This window comes from Tiliqua scincoides, chromosome 3, assembly GCF_035046505.1.
Source record: "Tiliqua scincoides isolate rTilSci1 chromosome 3, rTilSci1.hap2, whole genome shotgun sequence".
In the NCBI taxonomy this organism is placed as follows: Eukaryota; Metazoa; Chordata; class Lepidosauria; order Squamata; family Scincidae; genus Tiliqua; species Tiliqua scincoides.
Window position 1 is genome coordinate 89413611 of NC_089823.1, and position 26579 is coordinate 89440189.

At 43.4% G+C, this 26579-nt stretch overlaps 1 protein-coding gene across 2 annotated transcripts; it reads right to left on the bottom strand.

Moving 5' to 3' along the window:
- Positions 1-1981: 1981 nt before the first annotated feature.
- Positions 1982-26160, bottom strand: CNGA3 (cyclic nucleotide gated channel subunit alpha 3). 2 transcript variants are annotated; one of them, XM_066621150.1, is made up of 8 exons: positions 26060-26160; positions 20197-20313; positions 18923-19093; positions 18005-18058; positions 10118-10258; positions 7546-7653; positions 5134-5240; positions 1982-3384 (listed from the first exon to the last, which is right to left on the bottom strand). In XM_066621150.1, exons 1-8 carry the CDS (start codon positions 26158-26160, stop codon positions 1982-1984), a joined length of 2202 nt encoding a protein of 733 aa, XP_066477247.1. The 2 variants fall into 2 exon arrangements, with proteins under 2 accessions (XP_066477247.1, XP_066477248.1); XM_066621151.1 differs by lacking the exons at positions 10118-10258; positions 18005-18058.
- Positions 26161-26579: the final 419 nt, after the last annotated feature.

The window sequence follows — 26579 nt, forward strand, 5'->3', positions numbered from 1 at the left end:
ATTTAGCAGGGAAAAACAATTGACTATATGCACCACCCCACAAATAGCAATTTTTCCAAGGTTTGCTGTTTGCTGATGTCCTTACTGCATCTTTGGGTTGCTCTGGTTTTTGGTTTTTTTAAAGATTGTGAACCTCTAAGACATGAAACAATTCTGTAATGTGTTCAGAATTAAACCGTTGTGTGATTTTTATTCTTTTGGGGGAGGGTGTTGAAGTCTATGATTATGCTTAATAATTTTAATAATACAGTAATAATTGATTATGGAAAAAAATGAGTGTATAAACCACACCGCACTGAAGATGCTAAATCTTTATAGTTCATAGGTATGGATTAGATAGCATAGGTACGAATTAGAAATATAAAACATAAACAGCCTATAAGACAGACACAACTGAAACTCATTATGTGGTGCCTTTAAAAAAGGCAGAGTAGCCCATTAGTACAGATACTGATTGACAGATGCCACAAGACAACTACATTTTTTCCTTCCAACAACCTTGCTATGATCACCACCACCATCTTAGTGGATAACCTCCAGGACCCTCATGTAAACACTGCAAGAAGGTGATACACAGGTAATGTACGACATAGACCTTGGGACATACACTCTCAGGTGTCAAGATCTGACAAGCTGACATAGAACTTGGGAGTAAGCAGAGGGGGATTTTCCCTCTTTTTTGCTGGTAAGCAGAGAACATCACACAAATCAACAAGATATAGAACTTAGGGCACAATCCTAACCCCTTATGTCGGTGCTTTCCAGCACTGACGTAAGGGCAATGCAGCTCTGAGGTAAGGAAACAAACATTCCCTGACTTTGAGGAGGCCTCTGTGAGTGACACCCAACTGCAGGATGCAGCACATGTCCCATTGGCACCACTATGCCAGTGCTGGAAAGCACTGACATAAGGGGTTAGGATTGCACCCTTACTCTCCTGTGGCAAAAATAAAAAGGATTATACAGACGTATCTAAAAATTAGAGTCATCACATGTTAGAGTTAGCTGCAGCATTTACAAATAACTGATACACTCAGTTTAGAACACTGATTTAACCTTTCCGTTTTGCCCATGCCCCATGCTTTAGGTGGTTTTATGCTATTAAAAGTTGATTTAGTGCCTTTTTAAAAATCATGTTTTGAAACTGCTTCAGAGAAGAAAAGGAGGTGTGTTTGTGATACACAGACACGGACTAATCAACCCTGTGCACCACCAGCTTCTGCCGCAAACTGCAGAACTCATTTCCTCTAAACTCAGTCCAGGAGAGAAGTTTGTATAACTAAACAGAGTGCAGTAAGCATGCTTCCACAGCAGCCCCACCATTCAAATTACGTGTATTTGTACACACTCCAACAGCAAAAACATGGTATTCCACAAGATTTTACTAATGACCATCATCAAAGTATTGAAGCAGAAACATTCTAAAATTTGTGGCATGTAACTATATGAATAGTTTGTTTCACCTTGTAATAGTCTGAAACTACCACATAGATGTTCTTAAAAATCTATGCGTTTAAAGTGAACAGAATGTATTACTGTGACAACCATAAAGTATATTCATTGGCAGACTGGCATGGTTTTGAAGTCGAAAATGAGAAAACGGAGTGATATGTATGGAAGTATTCCATTTGTCCACTCTCTGTTCATTTACACAAGACTTCCTCAGCACAAAATACATGGTGAGATATGACAATAACAAATGCGACCAGAGCTACAGAAGCTATCATCAAGGACTCTGATCGTAACTCACAGGAAATCTGTTAGCTGTACAAAATGAATAACAAAAAGTGATTTGGTTTTTTTTATCTAAAAACATCATAAAACATAAGAATTTCCTATATACAGGACAATTGCTTTAGTTAAAAACACTACAAACTCCTTGCTTGGGGTCCATATAAAAATAACCAAGTTTACATATTTGCACCTATGTGTAACTCTTAAGATGCAATATTCAGTGCAGAATTAAAATAAGTGTGCACACTTAATTCTTTTTCTCTTCTGCTGGTTTGTCAGCCTCATCCCCTGACAAGGTGCCACTTCCATATTTCTTCACTTTGGTCTCCACCTGTACAAGTCTCTGCTTGACTTTGGATTGCGTTGCTGTGTACTCTGCTAAAAGTCTAGCAAACCTGGTCTGAAGAATATCGAGAGCTGACTCGAGTTTCTCTATTTTTTCTTCCAAGTCCTTGGGGTCAGCCCCTGCTTTGGCAGCTTCCTCGTCAATTAAATTGTCTTTCATCAAAATTTGCCGCCCTTTCTCTTCCAGTGCCTTTTTGGCATCAGGGTATTCAGTGAGCGCTTCCATCAGGTCATCTTTAGACAAACAAAACAGATCTGAATATCCTATGCTCCGGATGTTGGCTGTCCTCCTGTTGCCAGCTTTGCTGCCTTTGATATTTAAGATGCTGATTTCTCCAAAGTAACTGCCATCACTTAGGACCACAAACTGTGTCACACCGTCATCAGCCACAACAGCCAATTTCCCTTCTTTAATAATATACATTTCCTTCCCAATATCACCTTTCTTACATATGTAATCTCCAGGACTGAAGACTGTCGGTCTTAGCTTTAACACGAGCTCGATAAGGAGCCCAGCTTCACAGTCTTGAAAGATGCGCACTTTCTTTAGAGTGTCCAAGTGGACATTTATGGCAATTTCAGCCTTCAGTTTGTCGGGAAGGTACTTAAGAACTTCCTGCTCTTCCACTGTTTTCTTGTTGGTCCACAGGTAATCAAACCATTTGATAACCCTGGCTTCTAAGTCTTTGGTGACCTTTCGAAACTGCAAATATTGTTTGATAGAATCAACCTTGGCCTGGAACTCTGCCCGTGAGGCATTCATGTTGGAGATCATTGAGCCGACATTACCCACAATCGTAGCAAAGATGAGCACACCCACCAAAAAGTCAATGACCACAAACAGAAACTCTTCATCTTTCACTGGAGGGGGAGTTTCTCCAATGGTTGTCAATGTCAGTGTTGACCAATACAAACTGTAAATATACTTCCTGGCGAGACGCCCATGTTCAGGAATGGACACATTGGGATAGACCCAGGTATCTGTTCCAAATCCAATTTGTTTTGAAATGGTGTAGTATATGCACGCGTTCCAGTGGATAATGATAAGGATATACAAGACAAGGTTTCCAATACGAAATATATTTGGGTAGTTTGTTCTTGTTTCTGTACGGTCAAAAAACTCAAAGAGCCTGGCAAGCCTTAGCAAGCGATTAAATCGCAGTTCAGGATAGTTCAAACCAAACTTTATAAAGCCCAGGTCCGTCGGTGCAAGAGACAGCAAGTCCAATTTGAACTGTGTAGTTTCTTGGTAATGTTTTCTTAATTTCTTTGCATCTTTGACTAGTAGTCCTTGCTCGAGGAAACCTTAAAAAGCAGAACATACATAAAGGGCAACACATTTCTTTAAGCAGAAGCACTTAAATCAGAAGGCTTACTAAAATCACACTGTAGTACTCATTTTACATTACAGTGCCCATCTTCACATCCGTGAAAATAAAATATTTTCTATAAATTTTTGGCATCTTCTTCCTAAGGTTTCCATAATTTTCCAAAAATAGTTTCCACTTGAAGACAGTTTTTTCTCCCCAGTTACTAAGTTTACATGCCTAATGCCATAATACCATGTACTGATCAGAAGTAAGCCCCACTGTATTCAATGGGATATACTCCCAAGTAAGTGTATAGAACTGAAGCTTTGAACAGCAATGCTACAACCATTCATGTCTGTTCTTCCTGAAATCTATGCAATTAGTCATCATTTGACAAGGAAAGTGTAAGAGCCAATCTAATAGCAACTGTTACCTTGCACATGCCCAATCTTGTCTGATCTCAAAAGCTAAGCAGAGTTAAGCCTGGTTAGTACTTGGAAGGAAGATGGCCTGGGAATACCAGCTGCTGTAGTCTTATACCATAGTCTTTTGAGACTGAAGGTTGCCGACCAACCAGATTTGTGCCTTATTGCACAATTTCTTCAGTTGGAGGGTTTGTTTTCTTTTCAGTTTGCGGGGGAGGGGGGGTTAGACTGCAAAACATGGCATAACTGGATAGGGACCATTAGTACTTTAGCTCCATCATGGTTTTGCTTCATAGGTGCACATCTGCTTTGAACATTAAACACCCTATCCCATCACTTCTTCACTGTTCTCACCCAAAAATAGTTTCTCTACAAATGAAAATGACATTGGGGCTTCTGTACATGCATTTGTGTGAAACATCTTACGCATGAGGCCATAGCTCAGGGGAAGAGCACCACCTGCTTTCTGCACAGAAGGTTCTAGCTTATATCCCTGGCATCTTCAGGCAATGGCGATCCTGGCCCCTATAATGCCTGGGGCCAGGACCACAAAATGCGCCCCCCCCCCCCGAGGAAAATGCAGGAACTCCCACTGGTTGCATCCAGAGACCTTCTGAGGGACAGAGAGGTAGCACGCAACTTCTCCACCCCTCAGAAGGCCTTCTAAGGCCTCCCGAAGGCCTTAAAATGTCATTTCCAGAGAAAACCAGAAGTAACATTTTAAGAACTTCTGGAAGAATTAGAAGGGCTTATGAGGGCCTGAAAACATCACTTCTGAGAAACCAGAAGTGATGTTTTAAGGCTCTCTGGAGATCTTAGAAAGCTTCCTGAGGGTCGACGAGGCTGTGCATGCAGCCCTCAGAACACCAGTGAATGGGGAGGCAGTGGGCATGAGCACCCCTTGGGGTGGTATGGCTAGGAGCAGTGCCCCACAGCCATGCTGCCTGAGAGCAGTTGCACCCATGGACTGTCCCCTAGGTTCACCACTTTCTCCAGGTAGGACTGGGAAAGACCCTTTTCTGAAACCAGAGAGCTGCTGCCAGTCAAAGCACATTGTCCTGAACCAGATGGTGTGAAGCTGCCCTCACTTTGTGCCATGATTTTTGTGCCACCTCTGGGCCTTTTATAGCAGTAGAAGTGAGGTCCTGCTGTCGTGAATCAGATTAGGCTGTAAGTAAAGAAAATTCTTCTTAGGGAAGATTATAGTACTATATGATCCATCCAACTCTATAATTCTGCTCTTTTGACCACTGTGGCCAGTTCTCTTAAGCAGTCAACTCCATGTCATTCAACAGCAGGCAACTGCTCAAAGGACTCACCTGTCCTAAATCTGACCATTGTGTCCAGGACATAGATAACATCAGAAGAATAGTCCAAGAACAGCCAAAGTGCAACATGTTCCATTTGAAGCTCCTCAAAAGAGGCCCTAAGGAAGCAAAAAGGCATAGAAGATTCAATCCCTCCTGTATGCAATAAATATGCTGGTGTTTTTAGACCTCTGGCACTGTTGATTTTCATAGCAACATTCGTACCACCATATATCCTATGGACATGCCTGCAGCACAAGCTTGGAGATGCAATTACAGTTCAACCTCTTCAAACTAGGGTCAGATTCCTAATCACTTGAGTATGCCCAGGTTCGGGTTAGTGGAAGTGTTACCTAGATAGACTTTAGCCATTTTTGCCCAATGTTGCATATATGCAACAGGGATCAAATGTGTACACCTGTGGGCTGGGCAAAAATGGGTTAAGGCCTGTCTTCTCAGGGGTTATTAACAAAATGTAAATAAAACACATAAAATGTACTGATGTAATTCATCGTCTTTTTCCAAGGAAATTGTGCCTGAGGGGAGGTACCTCCAAAGATGTGTTCATTTATTTTCCACATTTTTATACCACCCTTCCTGCAAGAAAATCAGGGTGGTGAGCATAGCTCCTCCCCTCCTTTTGTCCTCACAACAACCTTATGAGGTAGGTAAAACAGAGATAGCCCAAGGTTACCCAGGATGCTTCATGACTGAGTAGGGATTTGAACCTGGATCTTTGATGTCTAAGTCCAACTCCTACCCCACGGCACCATCCTGGTTTTTAAACCTACCATTGGGTTCAAAACTCAGCACAATGCACAGAACTAGTCAGCTTGAATAAGAAGTTTTTTTAAGCCCTCCTTTCATTGTGATGCAGCTTCATATAGCTTCATGGCTTGTGAGTGGTTTTTTTTTTTTTTGCCTTTTCAGAGCACTAAGACTCTGCCTACAGGCTGATCTTTGTTTATTCCATTTTTATCTGATGGTTTTCAACAGTGCTCAGGGTAGCATGAATGGCTCCTCCTCCTTTTTAGGAAAAAAAATGGTTCAGAAATATTAGGGTGCAATCCAGACACTTAAACACTCTTAATTCCCATTGACATCAGTGGGAGAGAACATGCTTAAGCCTTCCACTGAAAACATGTGGGCTTGAGGTGCTTAATGCTGAGCTGGCTCACGACTATTGTCTTCATTCATACTCTGAAACCAGCAAGCTACCTTTTCTCTTACCTGAAGCTCGTCTTCCTGCTACTGAACAATAGAATGAGCAGACAACAGATGCAGATTTAGCTGAACTGAGAAATTATTCCAGGGAAAATGTCCTGAGTGCAGCTCAGCAAAAATAAGGTAACTCATGGTTTGTGGGTTGCTGCATTGAAGCCACTAGATGGCGCCTGCAAGCCACTGTAGGTATGAAGCTTGCTTTGCAAAGATCATATAGCGCTTGGGTGAAGATGGGGCATGGACAAAGCCATGTGTTGGGAGGGCTAATGCAAACCTCTCATTTCATTTCTTGTAGACTTAAGGAAGAAGGCTGATGGGTTACAGAAAAGAGTGGCAGGCATGCCAGATGCCACAGAGATCTAAGAATGTGAGAGGCAATGAGAAATATTTCAAAATTTATATTATATAAAGTATTTATAAAATATTAAAATCAGATTTTAAGTGAGCCTATTGAGGGGAAGGTTGATGGTGCCTTTGATGCAATGAGACAGACAGGCAATAGTGAGCTATGTGAGATTAGCAACTAGCTATGCAGGGACAAGGCAGTTCAGAACATTTATTATTTATTTATTATTTATTTATTTATTTATTTATTCGATTTATATTCCGCCTTTCTCCCCGAAGGGCACCCCAAGGCGGCTGCTGTAGTATTTGCCTGGGCAGATACAGATTCATCTACATGCAAGAGTTAAACTGGTCAAGAGGTGAGAATCTGAGGGTTGTGGGGGCAAATCACACCCAAGGGCCAAGGGCTATTGTCCCTCTGAAAAGGGATCTCAGATCTTGAAGCTGAAAAAGCTCTTTCTCTGCCTTACATGCTGGGGAGTGATTGCTAGTTGGAATAGACAATACTTATCTAGATAGGTGAAGGTAGCATCATGGTTAGACAAATGTAACATATTCTCTTTAGTGAAGGGTTTTTTTTATCAAAATCAGTATAACCACAAAAAAAAAGTGGGGGAGTGAAGGAAGAGAGAGGAGATAAACTGTGAAGGAAAATCCATTTTGGATATTCAAACAATTTGCTGTGAACTTTATCTGCATGGTTGTCTAAAGTGAAAAAAGCACTTTGAAAAATGTTAAACAATTACAAAGACTTTGCAGGCATGCCAAAGTTTTGAGTGCATTGCGGAAGAATCAAAGGCCCCCCAAATGAAACTGCAGTAACAGATAAAGTATACATTAAAGAATACTCCTTACCTACACACGATCATACACCAGTTATAAAATACTGGTGTTGCAATGATTGTCAGCCACCTGTAGTACAGGTTGCTTGAAGGGTCCATCACAAAGACTTCTTTCTTCTTCCTGGAAAGGAAAAACATTCAGATCTGTACTCATAGATGACCACAGACCTCGGAAATGCTCCATGCTCCAGGGTGATCAGTTGTTCAACAGCAGGCTGCCAAGTCTGCAGTTCATTAAGGAAGTTCCACAACCTGACTGGTAGTGATCTAATCTGTTCCAACACAACACCAATACGTTTGTTCTTCAGCCAAAGCTGGGAAGTTGACCTTGTCATTGACCAGTGGGACAACTTAAGTGCCTTTATCGTATGCTTAAACTGAGAGCATTCCACAGCTTCTTGAGGCTTGAAGAGATCAAGGTGTCCAATCAAGTGTGTTCCATATTACCAATAGCCATGAGAGCCTCTTTTCATTAGACTATGAATTCCCATTCCCCTATCTTGAAAGTTACTACAGTATACAAATCCATGCCAGCATAGACTATTATGAGCCCAAAAGAGTCAACGATTATGGCTGAAATTCAAACACAGAGGCCCTCATGGATTTTTTTTCTCTGCTGTTCTTTAAATTTTTGTAAGTAAACCCAGGGCAGAGAAGAAACCAGACATGGTGTTCTTACCCACAATTTCTACTAGTCCGATACTATGGTACTACAACAATAGAACTGTTACTACATATTTACTACCAGTAGGTATATTACTACCACTGTTCCTTAACACACTGGATTTTTTAGCACTAATAGAATGCTGCACACACTTGGAATGTCTTCTTTGCAACACACTTCTGGGAATCAGTTTGGTCCCTTCTATTTGCAGAATTGTGCAGAAATATGCACAGGCCTGGGGATCCCTGACAGTGGATTAAATTAGATGTAACATGGACATTTCATGACTGTGTGAGCATATGCACATGCTCATAAGTTTTCCTCTCTGTGACCAATTGCAACTTTGGGGGTACAATTTAGATTGAAGCAGTTAGTGGGGGGGAATGATTTAAAATCCCTCCCCCACCCTGTACTATGACCCCAAACCAAATCAGAGCCCCCTATGGCTGCTTTTTGAAAAGCATCTCCCCTCCCCCCATCACTTCTACTTTGGCCCTGGGAAACAGGAATATCAGTGTGGTTTCATCTGATCAGCTAGCAGTTAAAGTGATCTTCACATTGGAAACCAAGATATCAGCTCCGTCCTTCATGGCTGGTTTGTGCAGCATTTGGCACTTCAGGGTCAGTTAGATTGGTGCAAGGGAGTTAGAGATTGGCAGGAATTTGCTTCAGCCTGTATCTATAGTAGCCCAACACACTACTGTGATAAGAAGTCAGAAAGAGGCAGATCCAGGGCAGCCACTTCTTAGCACTTCTTAAACTGTTCTAAGGGAGCAACCAGAAGTCTGTCTACTTCTGCCATCCATGTCTAACCATCCTGTAAGCATAACACTCACACATAGTGTGCTGCAAGGCCTATGAATTCAGGGTTCTAGTTCATGTTCCTGCAGGGAGACAACTGAACGTATTATTCCAACACAAAGGAACTTCAGTACACCACAGTTAGGCATGCTTAACCTCATGGATCTCCACAGAATTAAGCATGCCTAATTCAGGTGTTCTTGACATATTACACAGCATTGTGGGAGCAATTTTTCCATGAACTCATCTTGTGGCAATGCCTAAAGCATGTGACCACATGGATGGGACCAATTACATGGGGCAATCCCATGGATTTGGCAGTCTCCCAGGTGGAAAGACCCACTTGATCATCCCACTGGTGTGGCAGTGGACCTATAAACATTACAGCAGTACATTGCAATGAACCTACAGAAGAGCAACTTAAACTAAACTGGAGAGAGTTAGGGTCAAATCCTATCCAGTTTTCCAGCCCTGATGCAACTGTACCAACGAAGCATGCCCTGCCTCCTGCAATGGGGAGCAGTCATGGAGGCTTCCTTCAAGTAAAGGAACATTTGTTCCCTTTCCTCAAGGCTGCATTGTGGCTGCACCGGCACTAGAAGTTGGATAGGATTGGGCCCTTAGATCAGCCATTTTCAACCACTGTGCCATGGCACACTGGTGTGCCGCGAGTGGTCCACAGGTGTGACATAGGAATTTGGTGGACGCTTATTTATTAATGGGGCCAAAGGGAGATGTGAGCCCCCACTGGCAGCATGGTGTGCCTTGTCAATTGTCAAAAACCTGGTGGTGTGCCTTGACCATTTTAGTGCCTTGTCAGTGTGCCCTGAGATGAAAAAGGTTGAAAATCACTGCCTTAGATGGTAGCCCAGGCGTTTGTGTGTATTATGTGAACTATAGCCTTCAGTGTTCTATATCTAGCAGAAATGTCCTGGGCAATTACAACATTCTAGAATGACAGTACTCTAGAATGAACAAACACCGCTGTAGGATTTGACCAGAGTTTTTGCCATCCATGAGCTGACAGACTTGGTAGGAATGATTAGCTGACCATAGCATGTCCAGGACACTGGATAGGGACCATGTGTTGCAAAGATTAGTCATTCCAGTTTATACTTACTCTTCTTCCTTCTTTTTGTCATCTTTTTTATCATCCTTTTTGTCATCTTTTTTCTCCTCTTTCTTTTCCTCCTTTTTCTCTTCTTTTTTCTCCTCTTTCTTTTCCTCCTCCTTTTTCTCCTCTTTCTTCTCCTCTTTCTTTCTATATAGCATAGTTTAACGAACTTAGCATTGTCATTAGGTTACCAGCAGCTGGGGCTACAACACAGGGAGCAAGTTCAGGGAGACGAGAGGAGGTTGTCCTACAGTCACACATTGCTGGTCAATACATCAAACTGAATGAGGCTGCACTACTGCACTACTGCAGAAAGACCAGGTACACAGCAGCACTACAAGAGCGGTTGACTGATTTTGCAACAGTTTTGTTCACACATGATGAACTTGCCACCAATAAACAGAGGCATTTCTAAATATATAATACCACCTGCTTTAAAAAAAAAAATGAAGTGCATATCCACGTCCTCACAAGTCAAATGACAGTAAGTCATTACCTAAGTCTTGCGTGGGCTCAAGTTCAACCTGGTTACCCAAATCCAGCCCCTCATCTTCTTCACCTTCAAGGCAGAGGGGTTTGGGTGAGGAGCTAGAGCTAGTAGGCACTGGAGCACTGCAAGCACCAAAGTCCTTTTCTCCATATGATTCTGCCCAGTGAAATCATATGCCTATTGGTTTGGGGGAGGACGGGTGGAGCATCATTGTGCTCTATGAGACCACATGAGGAAGATCTTGGGGGAGTTAGTAAACAATCCCCAGTCCCCCTGCTTTGGGACTACCATTCTAAAGACAAATGGAGCCACTCATGACCAATCTCATGAATGACATCAATGATACTACAGCCTTGTGGTGCATACTTCACTCACCCCCCCCCCCATTCCAAGGGGACAGATCCACATCCTTAGGCTGATGAAGGAACATGATCACCTTAGACCAGTAATTCTCAGGCATTTAGCACTGGGACCCACTGCTTAGAATGAGAAACTATCAGGACCCACCAGAAGTGATGTCATGACCAGAAGTGACATCATCAAGCAGGAAAATTTTTAACAATCCTAGGCTGCCATCCTACCCACACTTACCCAGGAGTAAGTTCCATTGACTATCATTGTTAAAAGAGTATACTTAGTAGCTTGTTGAAAGTACAGGTCTGTAACATTTCCCCAAATGCAGTCACATCCCATGGTAGCATCAAGTCTAATATATTAAAAATAAAATATTGAAATGAATGGGGACCCACCTGAAAATTGCTCGCGACCCATCTAGTGGGTCCCAACCACATTTTGAGAAACACTGCTTTAGACAGATGCGGCAGACACTCAAGTGCAATCTTTCCCTTAATGTAACTCAAAATACAGTTCTGAACTTTAACAATGGGGTGGCTTCACCACACTGGTCTCTCACCTGCACTGGGATCCAGGCAGTAGGCTAGCAGGGAGGTCTGAGGTGAAAGCCCCCCAGGAGAATAAGGGGGCTCAGCAAGGGACTCATAGGTTCCAGTTGAGGAGTTGGACTGCCCTGACCCCAGCCCACTCCATCTCATTCATCTCCTTCTGTTGTCCTCCCCCATCCACGTCATGCAACTCCTTTTATGGGCTGATACCAGCTCCCAGCTGCAGCTTCTGGATACTGACAAGTGCTCAGCACACTACCAGTTAGCTATGCAGAGACACTTGGTGATGACCTGCAGATGAGGCAAGTTGGGTTTGCATGGAGCTGTAGCATTCCACGGCAGGCCACAAGGCTGTAGAAAGGTGTGGCAAGATACACAGCTACAGTTTCCCCATCCATCTCTAGGCAGAGATGAACCAAAGCCACAAGGTCAGTTCAGTGCCACAGCAGGGTTAAAAGCTAAACTATTAAGCATCTATGATATCCAGATATTCCTGAAGTTGCTGTGCAAGCTCTTCCTCAGTAATAATGTGCCAGGCCTGATATATTTATCTCCCTTGGTGACAATCTGTTGTGACCTTCTGCTGGGACCTCAGCCAGCAGAACCAGGAGCAGCTGATGAATCAAAACAAGGGGCACCCATCCAAGTGATGGTTCTTTCTAGTGGGAATGAAATCCAGAAAGCAGAAGAGCATTTTTACTCAATCTGAATGTACCGTCAGAGATGCTTTTAATATACAATCTAGTACAAACTTAGATGGGAGATCCAGAAGCCAATGAGAGTCCTGTTTGTAAATGGTTATAAATTAACCAGGGTAAGGTCTGCAGGCATTCCCTAGCTGAGATTATATTATACCTAAGAACAACCTGAAGTGTTAGGTGTAGACAACATCTATGGTGATGCAGGGATAAGTAAATCAGAAATACTCCCTGCCTCTGTCTGCATTTCCCAACAGACAATCATTGTGAATCATGTTCTCCAGCATTTTTTAGGTGTACATCCTTACACTATCCTTTGCCATCCCTACATAAATTAAACAGTCCTGGGAGGTAGGCAGGAATAGTGAAATGATGCTTCAGGCAATTTTCATGCGAGTGCCTCTCATTCAAACCTGACTTTCTGTCCACAGCACCACATTTGTCTCAGAAATGTTTTATCAAAACATCTTGGATTGGGCCTTAAGAACATAAGAACAGCCCTGCTGGTTCAGGCCATAGGCCCATCTAGTCCAGCTTCCTGTATCTCACAGCGGCCCACCAAATGCCCAAAATGCCTTTTCCACATTGCAATGAGAATCACCTGGACTGAACTGCTTGCGTGATATTGAGAGCGAGGCCTTCAAGACAACCTGACTGAGGTGCTGTTCTGGCAGGGAATGTTCAGTTGCTCAAGCAACTTAACATTTTGTAGCCCTGCTTCTGTGAGGACCGTGAGAGTCAAAATCTCACACTGGAGTGGGTTGAAGACTGGGAAAGGGGTTGGGAAAGGGAACCCAGGACAGATACAGAGTAGGGAAATGACCAAGTACAAAGAACCTAAAGGAAAAGTAAGTAGAGAATGGTTGAGGTAAAGAGCAAAAGAGGGGGAATTAAGGCAAGAAGGAGCTCATCAAGGAGGGAGTGCTGAAGAAACTGCAGCTTAAGACAGAGATGCTTTTAAATATACAATCTAGTACAAACTTAGATGGGAGATGCAACAGCCACAAGGTCAGTTCAATGCCAGAGCAGGGTTAAAAACTAAACTATTAAGCATCTATATGATATCCAGATATTCCTGAATTGCTCTGCAACCTCTTCCTTGGTAATAATAATGCAATAATGTGCCAGGCATTGCAAAGGAAGAGGGGCCAATTGTTCTATAGTTTGCCAATAAGTCACAGTATCCTGGAGGTTCATCTCTCTTTCAGAACACCATGTGGTAGGAATCTGTGCTTTTCAGAATGCTTTGTGCTTTTCATTTTTCAAAATGATTGAGGGCCCAATCCTATCCAACTTTCCAGCTGCAATGCAACCCTAAGGTAAGGGAACAAATGTTCCCATACCTTGGGGAGGCCTCTGTGACTGTCTCCCCACCACAGGATGCAGCGCATGCCCCATTGGCATGGCTGCACCGGCACTGGAAAATTGGATAGGATTGGGGCCTGACAGCCCACTCCTATGCACATCTACCCAGAAGTAAGCCCCATTAAATTCAATGGGGCTTACTCCCAGGAAAGTGTGAATAAGATCGGGTTCAGAGTCAGTAGGTTGAATAACCCAAGACTGTTTTCCAAGAGCTGTACAACACATTTGTAAGCCTGGTTACAAGAGAGACTATACAACAAGGGGGTCAAACATAAGGCCCGGGGGCCAGATATGGCCTACAGAAGCTTTTTATCCGGCCCTCAGGCTCTCAGCTGCTGAGCCATGCTGAGGTGTAACTGCTGAAACGGCAGCCTATGTGAAAAATTGAGCTCTCCCAAATCTTGAATATGATCAAGATATGTATATTTTATTTTCTGTCATTTGCAGCTAATGAGTTCCCAAGTGAGAAAAAGTGCTTATTTTTGGTCATGAACTGTTTAATGACATCACTTCCTGCCTAATGACATCACTTTCGGCTCTGAGGAGACATCATGAATGCTATTCGGCCCTCTGTATGAAATGAGTTTGACACCCCTAGACAACTTACTGTACAAATATGTTGTACAAATATTCTGCTATCATAAACGCCACTTCCTCATCAACTGCTGCTCTGTGGCAACTCATCTCCCTGGAGAAAACCTACCAAACATGCATGTTCAAAATTCAAAAGTGAATTGACTCAACAGCGACTAAATATTTATTTAATTATTGGCAGAGGAAGACAAGGGGCAGCCTGTTCCGACAGCAGCCGCTATTTTCCTGACACTGTGCTTGAAAGCTCTGTCTGGTATTTGAACTGTGATGGCTGCAAATCATTCCTTGACATTGCAGCCAAGACAGACTGCCTTGCCTTAGCAAACGCAACCACTGGGAAAATATTTCTGCCTGGTATAACCTGCCTGGGGTGTCAGAAAGGGAAACAACATTAGAATATAATTCAGCGCTTTTCATTTACAAATTGCTGTTCCAACAAACTTTCACAATCCCTGTGGGAGACCTGGAAAAACTTAAGCACAAAGAGAAACTAAGACTTGTTCTTGTCTCCGTTACTTTTCATCAATAATTACTGGTTCTTTTGAAACTTTAGGCCTCTGCCTACACCAGGGGTGCCCAAACCCCGGCCCTGGGGCCACATGCGGCCTCAAGGCTTCTCAATGTGGCCCTCAGGGAGCCCCCAGTCTCCAATGAGCCTCTGGCCCTCTGGAGATTTGTTGGAGCCTGCACTGGCCCGATACAACAGCTCTCAGTGTGAGGGTGACTGTTTGACATCTTGTGTGGGCTGTGGGATGAGGGCTCCCTCCACTGCTTGCTGTTTCATGTCTGTGATGCAGCAGAGGCAGCAAAGGAAAGGCAAGCCTTGCTTTGTGCAAGGCCTTTTATAAGCCTTGAGCTATTGCAAGACCTTCATTCATTCATATAAGTTCATCTTTAATATATTCATTTATGTAAACTTATGCAAATTTATTCAAATTTTAAATGTAAATTAATTTTTTCCCCCAGCCCCTGACACAGTGTCAGAGAGATGATGTGGCCCTCCAGCCAAAAACTTCGGACACCCCTGGTCTAGACCACTAAGCACATCACATTTACATCCAAACCACATATGGCAAAAGAAAATCCCATTGAAAGCAATATGAAACCAATATTAACCATATTTACTTAAACATCCCATTTTTTCATATGGCTCTTATTCCCAAATAAGAATGGTTCAGAAATCAAGATGGTCACTTTATTTCCAAATAATGGATTCTAGATTATAGTGTTTGTTTATATACAGGTTTGTGTGGTAGGGGCTCATTCCAGTCAGACACAAGTACAATGTTCATACATGGAGGAACACCCAAAAGGGTCAACCAAGCCCTCTATTTCCTGACCTTCTACAGCACAGCATTACAAAGAATGGGAAGTCCTGAGTTTCCAGTATGCCCACCCAGCTCTCTCTCCATACACCATGTATGTTCCTCATGTTCCTGAGCACAACTATTTGTACAACCCAGAAGCAGAAGTTTCAATGGGTGTATGAAAGGTGGGCACAGACTTCCCATTCCCTACAATGCCCCCTTGTGTTGTCTGCCCGCCTTCCCATGGGTTGCATCGATGGAGAAACAGATATTTTGAAAGCACCTGAATACCACCCCTGATTCCTTCACTGGAATTATAACCCTTCTCTCATGATGGATCCAAACCCACAACAATTCCACACTATGGTGTCCAAGTTTAGTCAGGATGCCAACCTTCAGGATTGGTCTGGAGTCTCCAGGAATCAGCATTCACCACCCATTGACTACCAGAAACAATCCTGGAGATTTTAAGAGGGCCACCAGGGATTACAGCATGTTGGGGGGGAAAATCTCCAGGAATAGTCTCAGTCAAAGTTGGCAAAGTCAGTCAAAGTCCTCTTCCGTTCCACCCTAGTCCACAACAACATTGGTAAACAAATCTCAGCAAATCTATTGCACATCAAGGCTGCGAATACCATATTTATGAGACCATGGTAATTGATAGCCCTGTTCACTCATTTACTCTCATGTGTAAACACAAGATTGGTTTCTCCTGAACGTGTGCTGTTGTCTGGCCCTCTTGAACGATTTGTGCCTGCTATTCCCATTCCAAGATGAAAATGGTCCAACAAGGAGCAGAATCCCTTTGCTTCAGAATGACTCAGAAACCTTTTTATGGTGCTAAGGCATCTCAGAAGCATGGGGGGAGGCAACTGGAAAGGGTACAAAGTAGGCTAAAATACAGGCAAAAGAACAAGGGGAAAATCAGAAATTTTCAGTGCGAAAGCAGTCTGGGATAGTTAATACTTTTTGGGTCAGCTTTAAAAAGAAGAAGAGCTGTAGTTTAATGCCCACTGAAGTGAAAGCACAAGTCATACAGAAGTGAAGGACTCTACAATTGAAGCTAATGTGGGAACAGCTGCTTCTGTTTGGAGAAGTTTGGGGAAGTGCACTCCAAAAGGTGTAACTTTGAACAAAACGTACCGTGCAAGATAATTAAAACTTGAGAAAAAGGCGGAGACTCAAAATAATGTTATGAACATCTGTCAACTTCAATATGCACAAATCTGGTAGAAAGAAGCTCCAGAAAATCAGCCAACTTAATCCGTGGGGACCAGGACTTGAAGTAAGGCTATAAACACAAGGTTTTCAGTAAGGTGACCAGGAAATTCTAGGTTAGCATCAGCAGCAGCCTCCTAAAAGGAAGGGGATCATTTGTTATCTTCTGCAAGCAAATACTCTACTTTCTGCAAAAGCCATACAGGTGCAGCCTATTTATCCATGGATTTTTTATCTGCGGATTTGTCTCAATGCGAATGGGGTGGGGGAACTGAAAGTCACACACACCTTTGCCCTTCGATGGCATCTCGATCCTTTTGGGGGCAGCCCAAAACACTGCAAAAAGGCTCAGGCAGGGAAATAGCCCTGGAGCCATGGAAGGGGCTCCCCTTGCTAAGGAACAGTAAAACTCCTGGAGCCCCTGAGCCAGCAAAGAGGGTGAAGAGGGGAGGGGGGGCAGAAAACCTCTGCAGCCAGAGCACATGCAGCAAGGTGGAGCTCTCTCTCTCTCTCTCTCTCTCACTCACTCACTCACACACACACACACACAGGGGCAGCTGCGGTAGCAACAGTGGGGATTACTTTAAAAAAAACCAGGGAGTGTTTGCCAAATCCCCCCCAGAAGGTGCAGGCTCTCCGTGCTCCAGCCTACAGAAACAAAAAAGCCCAGCAAGGCTACAATCCTCTCCACACTTTCCTGCGAGTAAGCCCCATTGACTAGAATGGGACTTACTTCTGAGTAGAAACGCATAGGACTGGACTCTCAAAAGGTCAGCATCCCATCTGTGAAAGAAGCAGGGACAACTGGCAATGGGGAGGGCTGAGAATGGAGGGGGAGGCAATCCCATGGAGTGTTTTCCTAATTCCCCCCCCCCATGGTGCAGGCTCTCCTGCTCCAACCGACACAAACAGAACGATTCACACTTTCCTGGGAGTAAGCTCCATTGACTACAGTGGGGCTTACTTCTGAGTAGGCAGGCATAGGACTGGACTCTTTAAAGGTCAGCATCCCACTGTGAAAGAAGCAGGACAGAAGCGGGAGGGCTGAGTATGGAGCAGAGGGGATTGATAACAGTTTCCTTCCATCCGGAAGTGTCAGGCTGCAGCCTATTTGCGTAACTCTATGGGATTTAGCACAATGCGTTTTTTGTTAATCACGCCGAGTCACAGAACCGAACTAACGTGGATAAATAGGCTCCACCTGTATAGCTGGAAGCAGCGAAAACACGACAACTGACCTACAATTGTCCGCAGCATGTTTTGCACAGGGGAGACGAGAAGGGGCTAGGCAAGACACAGGTGGTCAGTGGTGTACTTACTCTTCATTGTTGTTGTTGGAATAATTGATGTTAAATCTGGCCAGAGCCCACTGACTACAGCAAATGGAATGAATGAATGAGTCAATGCACAAATGAGCAATATAAAATCCATTATTTTTTTTTTTTAACAGTATTTATATACCGCTTTTCGACAAAAAGTTCACAATGCGGTTTACAGAGAAAAATCAAATCTTGCAACATAAAAATCTTCTGTGTATATATCCTTAGCTCCCTCCTAGACTGAACTGCTAGTCCTGCCCATATGCTGAAAAGATTAAGGAAGGTCGACTTTGACCACAACACTAAGCCCCTTTGCATAACTATCTAGGGCACCAGTTGCCCTTGATCATGTGCAGGGCCTACACGTTTGTGATCATGCCTGGTGTCTGAAGCACTTTAACCTTTTCTCTAGCGTATTAATGCTTGACAGTCAAGGATCTGGCTGTTAATAGCATCCATTTGGCTGCTACCCTAAGTTGTTCCTCAAGCCTTTCCAGTCAGTTCCCCTAACAGGAACTCCGCCAAGACCACCAGACAGTAAGCGATATCTGTTGTTGCTGTAAAATTGTTCATGCTAATTGCACAACATGGCTGTAACTCTATACATCTGTAACTTTAGGAAAGGGAGAAAATTTGGGCAGTTTAGAATTCAGGATATCCTGAATTAACATGAGAAGTGGAGACTCATAAGACCAAAAAAATCATGATTCCAACCTAAAAAATGTGAATCCCACAACTGATGAATGCTCAATCAGTCATGCCTTATATATAGTATTACACAGAATTGATAGATTGCTGGTATCGAGCACCTCAACCGCTTTAAATTATCAGTGGGCTCCTCATTCAAAAAACCAGAGATCTTGTCTTCCTCCCTAAATACAACATCCAAAACATATATTCTTCCACTATAGCTCTCACTTTTTCAGTCTCCACGGCTCTTCATAGTTGGACTGAGTGTTGCTGTCTCTCTTGGAAACATCTTTGAGCTCCGGTACTCGGATACGCTCCAGGAAGGAATCTGGCCTTTGATCTTCATGATGCAAGTGCCTCCTGGCCCAGGAGCTCAGTGATAAGATGAACCGTGATAACCTGAAAGGAAGGAGGGGACAGGCTGGCTGTACAGACTGACCATAACAAAGTCCAGGGTGTTTCCCAACGCTGGTGCTGAATAATTGATTATGGTTATAGCTACATCATTGTTGGTCTCTTCACAGCTTCTGCAAACTATGAATTGTACTCCAAAAATTTGGCCATTTGTACATACAGAGGGAAAGCAGGGCAACTAAAGAGAACAGGTGCATGGTCCCACACCCATCATGCGCTGATGGTGTGAATAAGCCTTATGCCACAGGTGCATTTATAGATGAACAGAGTAGGTTCAAAAGGAAGCCAAACGCCTATTTTCACAATCTTTGCTCTCCACTGTAAATGCAGTGATAAAACGACGTTGACAAAATTCTTCATACTTTAACAACAGCAACCAAACACCCTCTCTCATATGATCTTCAAATTGTAATAGCTCTCCTTTCTAACAGTTGCACGGTTTAAAATCTTACTTTTGTCCAAATGATAAGAATCTACAACGAAATTTTCCATGGGCAAAACAGGGACTTGATTCAGTATTTTACAGAGGGAATTCTACTATGCCAATATTTACAGTCAGAAGTGTCAGCTCTCACATGTTTCAGACTCTCCCCATAATAGACATAAAATGTGCAGAAGAATAGAATCCTCTGCAGGAGCGAGGTGCCATTTCACATGGGCATGTTTTCCATTTGGCTGAGAAAAGCTGTCAAGATTCTAACTTCCCACTCCTAGAAATCAATCGTGGGAACTGAACTGATTGGTTAAATGAAAGATTAGTCCACATATTTCTGTTATCATTTCAGTAAAATCAGGATTTTGCCCTCACTTTTCTGTTCTGTCATTGAACTAATAGGAATGTGTTTTTCTGTCTCATCTTACTGAACCAGCTCAACACAGCAAAAATCTGGACTGACCTGATCATATAGAATCAAAGTCAACCATGCACCAATCTGTAAATGCATTTTACAATATCTTCGTATGAACCAAATTCATGCCATCATCAACATTCTCGGCCATCCTCCTTCCCCACCACGCTTGCCGATAAGAGAAGATACCGGTAACCTCTTGCAAGGTCAACGGCCTCACGTCTTGCAAATGAAGCTTACCTAGCCATTGCTCCACTGCCTGTGAATGAGCTCCGTCGGGATTCAGGCAGGCCGCCTGTCTCCATGGAAATGACTCTCTGCAATTCTGAAGACGTGTCCTCACACAGCGAGTGTGTCCTACAGAAGCAGAGAGAAAAGCCCAAGCAGCAATACATCCAAGTCCTGTTCAAGGTGCATTTCATGTTCCTTGAGCCCGCCCAATTAGGCAACTGGGAACAAATATGCATGCTTTCCTCCATCACCAATGCTATAACTGTCACGAATGACACTGTGACAAAACGCAGAACATTAATCATCTTCCACTTGAGTTCCACATCCCTTTACGTCAACGGCAGTTTTGTCAGACAGAACTTACTGACAGATGCATTTACGTTTATTTGATTTTGAAACACCACAAAGAAATACAACAAATGATAATACCCTGAGATGAGGGAAGGAAACCCATTGCATGGATGAGCACGCTAGCAGCCCTTGTGGATCTTGGTATACAATCTTTGCGCTCTTAATGCACAAAGTGTTTTATAACCATTATGCTATTTTTTTCACAATAACCCATTGAAGCAGAGCTGCTTTTATTCCCATTTTATAGAACAGAAACCAGGACTCCAAGCAGTCACGGTCCAGCACCTCACCTCCTGTGTCACCTGCATTCTGGTTTTACTGCAGCCTATTGGACTAACAGCCCTGTCCAACACAACTCCCTGCACTGCAACACAGGTGTGCCAATGCGGTGGCTCCTGTATCCCGCAGGGTGTTTTGGCATCCGGAGGCTTTCTCCAGGTAAATGAAAATTTGTGCACTGGGATAAGCCCGTGCCGGGCCACTGGGTCTACTTGGACCTGCACCTGCTCTATAGCTGGTGCATGTTCGCATGGACACAGATCAGGGGATCAAGGCCTGGGTTAGGATATGGTGGAAACTGCTGCCACTGAACCCACCCCCTTCCCAGTCCAGCTCTCCCCTCCAAACCTGCTCCCATTGCTTCCACATCCCAATCAACCCCAGCCTCCCTCCCACCTGAGCATACTTACTTGGGCAAGTGGTCATCCATTGCTGGTGCATGGAGCCAGCTGCTCATCACTTGTGGAGCCAGCCAGGCTTTGCTCTCCAGCATGTTGCCTTTTGTGACAGCCAGAAAGTGCTGAACACCACTGGAACACTCATCCTGGTGGCGTCAGGTACCCACAAGATTCAGCTGCAAGTTTTAGACTACAGGGCACCATCTAGGCTGCAGTACAAACCTGCCTGTGACTCCAGTCAGTTGACCCCAAAGATCAATCAGAGCACATCAGTCCCTAAAAAACCCTGACTTCAAAGCTTGCTTCCAAGTCTGAGTGGGCTCTAGTATGAACAGCTAGCCTGAATTTGATTCCTATTTCTTCATTTATGTGATATTTACACCCCGCCTTTCCCATGCCGAAGCAAATGCTATGGATCTATTTCTGCCATGGATCTTGGCCTCTGCCTGCTCTTGAATATGTACTTGCCACCATAGCCTCTGCTACTTCTTTACTGCTGCACAACTTGAGGCTACCTCTTTTAGACTATGTGCTGAATTCTGACTCATTTGGGTGGGCAGGCTGTCAGCTCCTCTGAGTCCCAGAATGTAAATTGGCTGAGACCTGACAGTAAGGGTGCAATCCTACCCTGCGCTGGAACAGGCAAGCCAAGAGGCTATTGTTGCATCCAGCACAGGATAGGGGCCCAAGGCGGCTCAGCCAGAGGCAAGGGGAAACTTTTCCCCTTTCTCCTGGGTAAGTGCCTTTGCCCCAATGGGTCTCCTCAAACCTGTGCAACCTCCTGAGGTAGCACAAGTCAGAGGAGAGTGGAGTGACTTCACGCCACTCCAAACTCCCTGGGAATGAGGGTTGGGATCCAGCAAAAGTGCTTGATCCCAGCCCCACCTCCCGTTTCCCCCACCAAGGAAGCTGGTGCAGAGGCTTGTATCAGCCTCCGCAGGCCAGCACACCTCTGAGTGTGTTCACCTAGGGAACAGCAAACGTTCCCTACGGCAGTGATTCTCAAACTGGTGGGTCACGACCCATCAGCTTGTGTAAAGCTGCCCCGTTCCCTTTAAGGGGTGGGGGCAGGGGGGAAGCAGCAAAGCGATCCCCAGGATCCCCCCAGGATCCCCTGTGGGGGGAAGGGGGCTATATCTTCACAAAGCATACATGCTCCCAGGATCCAGGGGGTGTGGGGAGCCCAGCGCTGCACTTGCAGGGCTCTCCGCGGCTTGTAAACAGTGAAAGTTCCTTTTTTTTTGCGCAAAGTTTACTTATTTATTACAGATACAGGTAAGGAAAATGGGTTAAACGTAGGGCTGGGACTACATAGGTTACACATGAGGATATTGGCCATAGATTACAACATGTCTTAATCCAAAAAAGAAATCAACAATGATTTTAAAAAAAATCATTGGTACAAAAATTATCCTATTTGTCATTATACTAATTAATGATTTAACTAAACAATCACTATTGTTTAACTAAAATTATTTATCCAATCATAAAAAGGCTTCAGATTTTGCACATAGAATATTCTTGCTGCTATACTGATATGTACAATAAAATTGGTCTTCTTATATTGGTCTTCAATTTCTGATATCACATTTAAAAGGAATATTTCCGGTTTGAATGGTACTACACAATTCAATATCTCTTGTAACAATATATATCATTTTCCAGTATTTCTTTACTTTCCACATAACCACCACATATAATGAAGAATTCCCTCATTCTCTTTGCATATCTAACAATTATTTGATGATCCAGAGTACATTTTTGCTACTTTCTCTGGCATTAAATATCATCTATAAAACAATTTATATAAATTCTCTTTAGAAGATACCACTTTAATTATCTTAATACCACTTTAATTATCTTAATATTTGTGTTCCAACTTTGTTTTCATTTACATTTACTTGATTTGACATAATTAATGGAATACTCCTCACTTCTGAGGAGAATTTAATCCATTAATATCTACAAAAAAAAATTCCGCTTGTTATTCAGCCATTTTCCCTTCCTGTCTTAGTATTTTCTTTGTTCTCTGTCTTGTTGATATTTTCCTTCTTGCTCCTCCCACTGCTCCTTCCACTCCGTCTTCTTCCTCTTAACTCCCTTATATTTCTTGATCGCTCTCTTTTCTTCTTCTGTTTTCTCCATTTTATTCTTTTTGAATTTAATCCAGATTCTTCTTCTTGAAAGGACGTGCTCTCTTTCTCTGAGAGTTCCCTCTTTTTTCTTCCTGAAAATTCCAAGTTCTAATAATAAATGCTGCTTTTTCCATCTCCTGTCTCATTACAAAAATCTCCAATTCTTTAGTTTTCATCTGACATTTGGTCCATTCTTTTTTCCATCCCCACCATACTTTTCTTTGTTTGTCTGTTTGTCAGGGAGGAATTTATTTGCCTCATTTGTTCAGATAGATTTCCAGCCTCTTGCTTCAGTTCATTTCTGAATTCTCGCAACATCTCCATTAATGAGGTCTGGCTTTCGCTAACATCCTTTAAATTTTTTGATATCATTCTTATCAGTATGAAATCAAGCCGATTCCCACAGTTAAAGAATCACCCAATTCTTATTGTCTTGCATCCCTTCTTGTCAAAGATAGTCATTAAGTTTTTATATTCAAAAGGGGTGGGTCAGTAATCCAATTCAAGTTAATAACACTGTCAAATTAAGTTAGTATACCTTTAATTGTTCAGGCCTGAGTCAAGCCTTTTGCGGCAAAAACGAAAGTGAAAATTGTTCCATACTTTAAAGATTAATTGTTAATTTCTTTTCCATGCATACCATTCCAACAGGGTGATCCTTTATCTCTTTTCTTCCAATCATCCTTGTTACAAATAAAAAGAAAAAAAACTCCTCCATCAGGGGCTTTTTAAATCCACATTCGCTCTTTTCCCCTCTGGGTGGCTGCAAGCCAACATAAATAATCTTAAAGTTGTCTTTCCCTCATTCCAACCTCTTGATTGCAATTCTTTTTATAGCCTTTTAATGAACTGGTTACTCACAATTAAAGGCTTTGTTCACTTTCATGTTTTATCTAGGCCATGGGGGGGGGGAGTCCTCAGCTGTCCGAATCATCTCCGAAGATGGCGTCTGGGATACGATGTGATTCAGCACAGAGCAATCGGGGAAATATCTCTGAAACCGCCGTTTCAAGAGACTGCTCCGTTCAAGCTCTCAGCCTTCGTTCCTTCTTCTTGGCAACGAAGAGTACCTCATTGTTGAGGTCCTTGGAAAACACATCTATTTAGCAGTTCCCCCCGGAGCCCTCCAAGGTTCCCTGCTACTTCACTGAGTGTTAACTCCGCCCCCCAACAGTGAACAGTGAACTGGTAAACAGTGAAAGTTCCAAGCACGACAAAACCGGAAATTGCACTCCCAATGCCCCCGCCCCTGCAAAGACTTACCCCGGGAGTAAATCTCCAGGGAAGTTTGAGAACCACTGCCCTACGGCATATTTGCGACCCTCTGGGCTGGCATATGGGACTTGCGCCAGTCCAAGGGCGCCTCAGGATTGCACCCTCAGCGTATGGCTAAATACAACCCATTTTCAAATAGTCTCTCCAGCTATACCCTGCTAATTCGGTAAGAGGCACTTTTTCAAGTGGGTGCTCCTTTTTTTAGCAGGGGGAGAGTAACTGGCCCAGCTCACCCCAGCAGTGTCTGTTCTAGTGGTTGCCTGCTGGTGTTCTTTTGCATCTTTTTAGATTGTGAGCCCTTTTGGGACAGGGAGCCATTAGTTATTTGATTTTTTTCTGTAAACCACTTTGTGAACTTTTAGTTGAAAAGTGGTATATAAATACTGTTATATATTTATATATACTTCCCCTGCTAAAAATAATAATAATATGCCATACTATTCCTTCTGTATCTACTCATTGTCTCAGTTTGTCATTCTGCCCATCCATCCATCCATCCATCCATCCATCCATCCATCCATCCATCCATCCATCCAAAGGCTTCATTAATTTGCCTGAAGCCACTGTTTATTGGATTACTATTCTGTGTTACTCATGTACTATGCTACTTGCATTTTTAACATGCAATGCTTGTTTCACAGACATTATGTACCTTCCCTATCTACCTATACCAAGTACCTGCATCTTTTGCCACACAGGGTATTAGTCACGCTTTGTGAGTGTGTTAATGTGCACACATGCAAGCACACACAGGAAATTCATTTTAAAAAATGACTGGGTCTTCTCCAGTCTGCGCCGACTATTTTGCCAGCACAGACTGGAGGAGCTCCGTGTTGGGCTGCTCAGCATGACGTGGAGGATAGGATCCGGTGGAGCAGGGTTACCCCAGTCCCACCCCCTTCTCTTCCCAGTTCCTCCCACCCTCTCCCCACCCTAGAACTCCTCCCCCCTGCCCAGAAACCCCACACAACCACCCTATGGTGTGCCTTGCCATGGGCCCTCCGCTAGTGTTGGCCTCCTGGTGCTGGGCCCAATGCCAACTGACACAGGCCCAGCCTGGTGCATCTTGCTCCCCCAGTGATGTAAACATACTTTATGGCACCCAGCACTAGCGCTGCAGCTCAGCACCAGAGCTAGGAGGGTTTAGGATTGAACCCTAAGAGAGCTCCAACTTGTGTTCAGTCACATCACAGGTTTTTCTCCACTGTCGTTCAAGATGTCTGGTCAATTGTATTTAGCTCTCAAAAAACCATGGAGTCACCTATGATGAGGCAGAGGCCACTTAGGAGTAACCACCCTGGCCATTTCCTATTCCAGGGGTCAACTGAGTTTTGGATGAGGCAGGGCTATACAGTGTGTTTGCTTGCTTGCCTGCAGACTTTGAGGGTTCCAAAACATTTGTTTAATAAGTACTGTGTGAGACAACTACAGTACCTGGTACATCCATCTTCAAGTTGATCAGCATCATAGTCAATAGTCTTCACTGACAGCCTGTGCACAGCAGGGCAAGAATGATAGGTGTCAACTTTAGCCATTTTGATTACACAGCAGCATCCAACTGATCGCTGGAATACAAGAAGAACTTACTGTAAATCCCGCATTGTAGAGAAGAAGCTGCACTGCAGAGATTAGAAGGATTAAATAAGAAGTCAAGGGACCAAAGAAAATGGTGCCATAAGTTCTGAAGAATCTGAAGCATACTTTCTCGTAAGTAAATCCATTTGCTTAGAACCTTTCAAACCACACAGGCAGAAAAATATTACACAACTGGCCATAACCTTGCATGGGCAGAAGAACGGGCTGGAACCCTGCTGAAAGCAAATATTTGCGCTTGTACATATTCCACAGTGCCAGAATCTTAGCAACAGTGGCATGCTCGAACAGAGCATGAAATCACGATGATCCAACACTTGGTACAGTCCATTCTAAACATTAGTGGGTTGGAACAGCAAGC

What these genes read in the sequence shown, in the direction of transcription:
- CNGA3 (XM_066621150.1), bottom strand. Translation starts at nt 26,160, where the DNA reads ATGGCTAAAGTTGACACCTATCATTCTTGCCCTGCTGTGCACAGGCTG. An exon ending in CTTGAAGATGGATGTACCAG is followed by an intron (nt 20,314 to 26,059) that starts GTACTGTAGTTG and finishes CTGCTTCTGTAG; the next exon opens with GACACACTCGCTGTGTGAGG. An exon ending in AATGGTCAGATTTAGGACAG is followed by an intron (nt 3,385 to 5,133) that starts GTGAGTCCTTTG and finishes CTGCTTTTTAAG; the next exon opens with GTTTCCTCGAGCAAGGACTA.